Below are 8,882 nucleotides of genomic sequence, written 5' to 3' on the forward strand. Positions count from 1 at the left end.
ACCAGCCTGTGGATTCGGCTCTCGACCAAAAATGAGACGGAACTTGAGTCACGGTCCTTGCGGTTGCGCTCCAAGTGCTTGCGGATGGCCACTGCCTTCTTGATCAGCGAGTACAAGTCCTCGGGAAGGTCAGGGGCCAGGCCCTTGCCCTTCAGGATGCGCAGGATCTTGTTGCCAGTCACCCAGCGTACCTGCAGTTGCCAGGGAAACACACTGAATTCACTTTACATTGTTTTCCATCACTACGAATACATGTACCCTCACGGAGAACTGACAGAAAATGAGCTAGTAGTATTTGGTAGCATCCAAAAGAGAACCTCTGGCGACTCATCGCAAGAGTGCAGTTTTGTTTGGACAATCTTGAGGCACCAAGCCAGGCTTGAGAATGACCAGTGGACGAGAATGCAGCTTTGCCAGAGACTACGAGATTTGGTAGCAGAGTGCACGGTAAGTAAATGCATGCCACGTTTGTGCACTCAAACCTTGATATAACGAACAGGGATATAATGAATTATCCTATAACGAAGTAAATGAAGAATAGTCTTGTCATAGATACAGTGTTACAAATAAACATTTATAACGAGTCTTTGGATATAACGAAGTTATTTTTGTGGCAGATGTGACTGTTACAAGGTTTGAGTGTAGTCATGCCACTTCAATAGAGCTCCTGAGGCCACTTCAGCAAGAAAAATTGGCAGCAGGTAACTTGAACCCATGAGAGATGAGTGAGCAGCTGAATCATGCATTGGTTACTTCCAGCAATTCACATTAAATCGTGTGATATGGTCGGTCTTTTGAAGATTAGGGTTGACCTCTATTTTTTTCTTTTGCCTTGACGAGAATGACATATATAAGGGTCAGCTTATACTGTATTTACTCGCATAATTTGTGCACTTTTTGCACTATTTTAGAGCCTCGAAAAAGTGGTGCACCAATTAGGCGGAGATCGAAAATAACGTGCAATATGTTGTCATAATGAGCGCAGTATATACATTAAAAAAATAAAGCACAAACAAAGGGTACTTGTTTATTTAACAGAATTAGCACGTAGTTTAACCAGCCTGATCCAATCATGCAAGGTCTAGTCTGAATCACTGGTCGAGATGCCCAACTGCGAATCATCATCGCGACCGCCGTCACCGCCCTTCCAAAGCGCACAGTCCTCAGTTCCGTAGAGCGTTTTTGACAGCCCTGTCTTCTTGAAGCTCTTCTCAACAATGCTGGCAGAAACCAGGTCCCATGCTATGAGTATCGACTTGCAGACTGTCTCTAGTGGCGATCACTTCATTCTCACAGTGGGAGTGAGCCCATGCTCTCCGCTCGCCATCCATTCCACCTTGCAGAAGTAGTCCTTAAAGGTTTATTTACGGAGACATCCACGGCTGCAGAACAGACATTAAGCCGCCTGGGATAATAGCCCAAGTTGATCCTCATGTCCCGAAACTTCTCCTTCATGCTGTCCACGAGATGGCCTTTGAAACGGTCAACCACCAACAGCAATAGGACTTGCAGCAAAGCCCCTGGTCGTTTACCCCAGACAGTTCTTCATTCATCCCTTTTTATTGGGCACAGATGTGAATACGGCTTTCAACCTTCAACTCAAAGATCCTTCCACTTAAAGATCGTGAACGGCGGTAGTTTTCGGCCATCAGTTGCCTGTGCAGCATTGCTTTTCACAGCTGGTTGTCTTTACGGGAATGGACGAGACTCCTTTCTCGCTCACTGTTGTGTTGGGCAGCACATCGAACGTCAACGGAGTTTCATCTGCATTCCCAACCTGGGCCATGACAAAGTTCCCAGTATTGTGTAGCCCAATCAGAAAACGGTGAAACAGAACAACCTTCTCTTTGTAATCTTGTGGCAACCGCTGGCAGAGGGTCGTTCTCTGTCTGAGCGACAGCTGATGGTGTCTCCTGAAGCGCATCACCTACCTCTGCTTGCCATGAACGTCGCAGCAGGGACCCCCATCTCCTGCGCTGTCCTTCTTGCCTCGAACTGCAGCACCTTGCACGACATGGCGTACCAGAGGACCTAAGCTCTCACACATATTTGAGAAAGTCTTCAATGGCACGAAACTTTCCTTGCTTCAGTCCTCAGAACACTCTCTTTCCAGGTCTTGTATTTACAAGCAAACTCTTTTGCTTTCTCCGGTACCAAACGTGTCTCTCATTCACGCTGAAGTGCTGCACGGCGGCGCGGTTCTCGTTTCCTTTGGCAAACTCTATAACAGTGAGCTTGAATTTCGTCATACAGGTATTGTAGACCATCACACGTGAACAGTGACAATGCGACTGGCTGATGGCGAAACCCAAACTTCTGAAATCAACCAAGGCTGCGCTGAAGCGCGGACGCAGCGAACGAGGGGCAACAAGGGGACAAGTTGGCGTGACTGGCCCTCGCACGCCTCTTATTCAGAAAATAGTTAGTGCTGTGTCGCATGCATGCACTCTCACAGCGAGAGAGAAGGGGAGATAGAGGGAGGCAAACGTTCAAGCAGTTTGGACAATCCATGAACAGCTTCGCGTATTCAGGTATGGTCAATCCAATATAATATTCTAGGGACTGTAGTTAGAGGGCTTTCAGAGAAAAGAACAAGTCCTCGGAAGAAGGGACTTCACACTTGCAGCCCGTCTTGTGTACGACTGCGCTCGCCTGTGCGGCGAGGCCGTCCAAAATATCTTCATGTGCGCACGTCAGTGAGCTGGCTCGAGCTAGACGGGAAGCGCGATTTATGCGAATAAATTTATTTTCTTCGTAAAGCTGGCGAACCAGCTTCACGAAAAAAATTCGTGCGCAATTTATTTGGGTAAATACAGTATTCATTATTGACCTATCTTTGACTAAATGTGGTAGTAGCCATGAACGAAGCTAAGAAACAAGTTTTCAAACATAGCATCCCTTTCCACTGAAAACAGTCAAAGCCTTAATAAAAACTGACAATTCCGAATTCAGAAACATCATGAATATCATCACCATACGCTTGAGGGTCTAGAGACCACGACAGCATGCTTGGCAATGTTTTATAGGCTATGTCTACAACACTGAAGATTATCCTGCAAACACATCATATTCCTGGGGCGTCCTTGCAGCTAACAAGGCAACATTTGTGTTCTTAATTTATAATAATTATGAATTTAATCTTGTGCACTTGAATGTATAGCTGCAAGTTTGATATACAAGATAGCAGTCATATCTTAATTTCAAGAAAAAATGAAATCTTATCAAGTGCATGAAAATACATTGCTCCTATGAGGTGCTCGCTGGGAAAAGAAATAAGCACATATCCCGAAAAACGTATCACGTACAATCGTACTGAGATTCTACTGCGATTACAGACAATCAGCTCTACGTGGCACAAGGTGCTGCATTTCAATGAAGCACCACCAGTCAGGAGAGTTGACCTTCCAATGGGTTTCGAGTGGGGGTTCAGGTAAACTAAGTTCTTTTTTTTTTAACCGTTGGTTGATTCCCTAAAACAGGCTCCACCAGTTTCAGTGACTCCACTGCACATTAACACACAAAAACGGAATTAACATATTAAGTAAAAAAAGCGACAAAAACATACAAAGAGGAAAAAAGTTACAGGCATTACCGGCACGTACCACACGATGTCGCTACCTCGCACAATACTCACGGACAACTTTTCTTGGTAATGAAGGGAAGGCTACAGAGCCGAACTACGCGTATGCTACCGCTGGAAAATATAGTCCCACAATTGCGCCCATGTTTTCTGGGTGAGAATAAAAAACATTACTTTATTTTCTATGGGATGCTGTTTAAAAAGGGGGTCAGCACACACCCAGGAGATATTTATATTTGATTTATTTTATGCTGTTTCATTTCACGTATTTGCAAGTGTGAAAATGTCGCACCTTTTACGGGCACCTCAAAGTCAAAATGGCATCTTAGTCTTCAGGTGAACTCTCGTCAACCTCCAAGCTTTTCTGACTCGCCGAAGAATCTTGCGATGAAGTTCGGTAACAAATGGCTCTCTAAGCCTGTGACAGCCGCTCGAATGATCAAACGGTTGTCACAGGAGAAACTGAAGGTTCACAAACCAAAACTAAATTCGAAACGCGCGCCGAACCGGACTACTTCGCAGAGCAGTACATGTGCAGTAGCTCCGCCCCAATGCATTTCCTTCTACTGCCAAGAAAAGTTGTCTGCGAGTATAGCACAATTTTTTTCCCCAGCTGTTTCCATGAACGCCGACCAAAGAGCCTCAGCATCATCACTGTTTAAAACACGCGGGAAGTCTCGATTTCACGCAACATGAACTACTTTGGTGGTGTGGGCCGCATCTCCTGCAAACTTGCCTCGCTCTGCACGACGATTCGTTTTCAATGGGAGCTATTTCGCTTCACTCTTAAAATATTATGGGCCTCGAGGGACTTTGGGCTTTAACTTGTTCTTGGGCCACGTAATTTGTACAGTCGAGCCCGACTATATCGAGCCCGTTTGTATCAAATTATCCAGTATATCGAACAATTTCTAAACACAGTAAATTTACATTGTGAATATATAGCAAAAGTTGCTGTTACATTGAACGAAAATAGCAACGACAACCGATATATCAAACTCCATGTGCCTCAAAAGTGCCCCAGCAAGTTGGCTTTCCCTCGCGGTGGCGGGGAAAACTGCCGGCGCCACCCAAGAAAAAGTGGTTTAGACCCAGCTGTGCATGGGCGAACACCCCCCTGCAAAAAATGATCCTTGCCTGCTCGCAGCACTTACACAGCCAATCAGAGGCCATCATGCTTTCTCCGAGGCGCGGAGGCGGTACAAGCGAGCACCATTTTTTTCTTTCTTTATGCTTGCATGCCTGCTGCTACCTCTTTTCCTTGAGTCCTCATTCAGCGTGGTCCGTGCTGGTGGTGTTGCCTGTTGGCGCTCTGTGAACTTTCTTGGCGCGCTGTCGTCATGGCTTGTACAAAGAGGCAGAATTAGAATTGCCATTCGCCGCAAAACTCGAAATCATAAATAGTCGAGCGCGGTGAGAAGAAGTCCAACGTCGTCGCCACGTACAAGATTCCAAGGAGCACCTTGAGTACCATCCTGAAGAACAGGGCAGACACCAGGGCCAAGTCGGACAAAAGGCCAGGTGCCCGTGGCGCCCGACGTGTGTGCGCTGCTGTGTATGAAGACGCGTACGACGTGTGTGCGCTGCTGTGTATGAAGACGCGTACGACGTGTGCGCACTACTGTGTACGAGACACCGCAGGTGTTTCCGCCAAAGTTTGGAGCGAGCTGGCAGACTTCCCGGGTGCTATCGACGGATCGACATTAGACGAGTTCGTCAGTGAGGACAATGATGTCGCCATAATGGGCCAGCTACAAGATGAGGACTACGTTGCAGACGTCGTGCCGACCACGAGCCAAAGAGACAGCAATAAGGAAATTGACGATGGCCCGTTGCCTACATCCTCCGAAGTGATTAGTGCACTTGCGTTGGTCTGGCGCTATTGCGTGAATATGGAAGGTTGCGGCCTCAGCTGCTCCGACTCGTTGGACAACGTGGAGGCGTGCGTGCTGTCGCAGGCAACAAAGTCGTTGAAACAGAAGAAAATCCAGGACTATGTTGTTCCAAAGTAGGGCATGCAAGTAAGCCACCATATTAATAAAGTACTTTTCTTATTGGTATGTGCCTTTGTGTCATCAAATCCTATAGCGGGCCTATATCGAATTATGCCATATATCGAACTAATAAATGTTTTTTGGCGAGTTCGATATAACCGGGTTCGACTGTGAAAATGAGGTAATTAAATATGCCGGAGTCCGCGGTGGCATCTCTGCTGATGGAAAATCCGGTACAGGTCGACATGTCCCACATCTTGGTCTTATAGTCTTGTATCGAGCGAACAATCGAAGTCTTCCTGGCCATATGAGCTCGTTGAAATACAACCAAAAACCACACTGCTTGATTTTCAACATCGTGCACAGCAACAGCTGACAACACCTCAACACCCCGCGCTGCAGCACATGGACTGCAGTAGGCACCCAGGGATGGTGGGAGAGGGTGACAGCGGCAGAGGTGACGTCACATGAACACCATGTATCGGAAGATTCTAAAATAATCAGGAATGCTCCCAGACATCCAGGCACGGTTTGCGCAACGTAGTGGTTACATGTGTATTGGGCCGGTCAGATACAAATAGAAAAAGAAGCGCCTAGGCAATATCGTGATTTTGGCACATCAAACCCAAGAAATTATGATTATTAGTTTCCCAATATTCACAAGGGGCATGCACGCACCTGAGCCACGCCGTGAGAGTCCCTAAGGATGACACCAATCTGGGATGGTGTGAGGCCCTTCTTGGCCAGCTTGTAGATGTGCTCCTTGACATCATCAGGGGTGAGCTTGAGCCATGTGGGCACACTCCGCCGGTATGGCAGTGCCGACTGGGAGATACCCTTGCCACTACAGTGCATACGCCCCATCTCGAATGCCTTGTGTTACGCAACCCTGCAAACCAGTCGGAATACATGAGCGTAAAAACGTAGCTTGTTCAAGATGCTTCAGCATCTATAGACGAGCTGCAAAAACTACATGGCAGCTTTCCCACAGAGCAAAAATTCACGCACAACAGCGGTGTCTCCCGTCCTCACTACAATTGCAACGAGCAGCATAACAGTTTCAGTGTTTGGCCACGGCTGGGATAGAGGGGCGCCTCCCCACCCCTCATCGTGCATGAATTTTTGTTGTGCAGGTAAGCTGCCATGTAGATTTTGCAACTCGTCTATTCATCAGTTAGAAAACATGTACTCTATTAAACAGGGAATGGTACTGGCCCAAGGTATAAACTTTACGCAATAATTGTAAACCACAGAGAACAGTTATATTAAGACAGTCAATTAGGTACAACAAACATTCAAAGGATTTCACTCGGGGAAAGCCCATTTCATATTTCCTTTTCGCATTCTGTACAAAATTGTGTATGCCAGACTACAAGAACTCATGAAAATATTGACACAGTTGTGACTGGACCCTTTGTTCCATGTATGGTGTGTGAAGTATTGAAATTCGGATTGGAAGATAGTCTAATGTTTGCTCTTGGTGCCACGGTGTGTGATTATGCAAGAAGTTTCCTTTCGTTGACCTTCCCGTTTTGCAAGAGGCATATTTTTCAAGTCGCTGGATGGGTTCTCTCCAAGCAGGCTAGACATGGAAGGTTCACTGTTCACGTAGTAACACACTTTCGTGCCACAAGTTCTTGTATGGTGCTTACATTCTTAAAACATAACAAAATTCGCTCAGGACTGAAAACTCTTAGTCCATCATGCATGTGCACGCTTTGAAGATTGTAGAGATGCAACTTACAAGGTGCAAAAAAATAGACATTCAGCTGACTTCAATGACTTGGCGTTCAAATGGAACGTGGCGCGACTTTGCTTGTGATTTCAATGCTCGGCACGCTGTAATTCTCTGAAAATTCGTTTGTGCATCGTAGGCAGGAAAAGGATGGTGCTTCCCAGTGACCTTCCTGATTATCTTTGGTACTGATGGGGGTAATAAATGCAACCACGTAAGAGCTTCCCGAAACGGCTTCTAGTACGTTTCACTTCGCTTTCACTGTGGATTGAGTAAGCCTGCGGAAACAGTAGTGTAGCCACCAATAATGTGCACACATGCGAAATGGGATTGTAAAGTCGGCCTAAGCGAATAACCATATGCGAAAGAAAAAAGCACCGCGAAATCGCTCATGTGTACAGTCAGTTGAAAGCTAAAGCGAATATGAAGTTCGTTTTTCTTCTATGCCCTAGCAACAACGCAAGCTAAGAGCGGCAGCTGTTGTCAAGATAACCGCCTGTTAACGTTAAATACTGGCTGCAGTGTTAACAGAATGGCTTTTCTTTCTAATGCATCTTAGACACCGATCGACAAAACAACGCGTTGAGGAACTTTAAATCGGGCTAACAACTTCGCATAGCGCTTCTCACATAAAATGAATGCAATGACGCCAGCACAGCGCTCTCATTAGTTAATTGGTTGACCCAGTGGCCAGCTCTTGAACACTCGCTACACCCGAGCTCGATAAACGTGAGAATTAGGGTTAGCACCAAGCAGCACAACCAAGAGCACGTCCATACGTCCAACTAAGAAATACACTAGTCAACAGGCTTCTCCGGGGTAATCGCGTATTTTCTGCACGCTAACAACGTTAATGTAAAACAGTACTCTAATCGAAATGCACTACAGCTACATGTTGAAAAAGCTGTCCCCAGGCCGGCCTGACGGTGCCTAGGCCTATGTGACAGTCCGAAGATCATTGAACAAGACTATGTAAGCTATATTCGTCGATAAAGTGGGTCGCTCTAATGACTAAAGACACTTCTCAATTATTCTTTGAGGTTAATGATAATATGCGCGCAATATTAACACACTACTTACAGCGTCCGATGACACGCGTGCCACACGCGCGAAGTCGTCGGCGAAAAAGAGTTGTTGGCAGACCTAGCTTACACACTAATGCCAGGTAATGCCTAAATGCCGAAAAAAGTGTTTGAACAATGTGAATGCCTTTTACTTTTAATTTAAGAAATAAACTGTCTAATTACTGTTAAGAATATATTAAAACATATTTAATTGGAGAATACAATAATGTTTTAAGTTCTACAGGTCAAAAGCATGGCCTTCGAGATAGCGATGCACCGTGATACCGCCGTGATAGGGCCGATGGGTAGCCAGCGCTGCCCAGGTGGCGCGCCTAAAATGTACAAGCTGCGCCGCCCTGGCGAGCTAGCTGAGAAACATCCAGTAATACAGAGCCGCCGCGAGGCGTACGACGGCACGTTTCGACGTGCCCTCACATACCTCGCGGCACGTTCAAACGCATGCTGAACGTCATTCGACACTACCGCGGCTTTTGCTCGATGTGCGTCGT

General features: G+C 46.3%; 1 protein-coding gene across 1 annotated transcript in view; it reads right to left on the reverse strand.

Annotated features, from left to right (window-relative positions):
* Positions 1–8,519, reverse strand: part of LOC119388381 (40S ribosomal protein S13) — a 17,577-nt gene extending 9,058 nt beyond the window's left edge. Inside the window, exons 1-2 of the mRNA XM_037656086.2 lie at positions 8,390–8,519; positions 6,253–6,463 (exon numbers count right to left, since the gene is read on the reverse strand). Of these exons, the coding sequence (XP_037512014.1) occupies positions 6,253–6,438 (186 nt within the window). The 5' untranslated portion in view covers positions 6,439–6,463; positions 8,390–8,519. The remainder of the gene's footprint in view (positions 1–6,252; positions 6,464–8,389) is intronic.
* Positions 8,520–8,882: the final 363 nt, after the last annotated feature.

The sequence above is a fragment of the Rhipicephalus sanguineus genome, chromosome 3 (assembly GCF_013339695.2).
Source record: "Rhipicephalus sanguineus isolate Rsan-2018 chromosome 3, BIME_Rsan_1.4, whole genome shotgun sequence".
Lineage (NCBI taxonomy): Eukaryota > Metazoa > Arthropoda > Arachnida > Ixodida > Ixodidae > Rhipicephalus > Rhipicephalus sanguineus.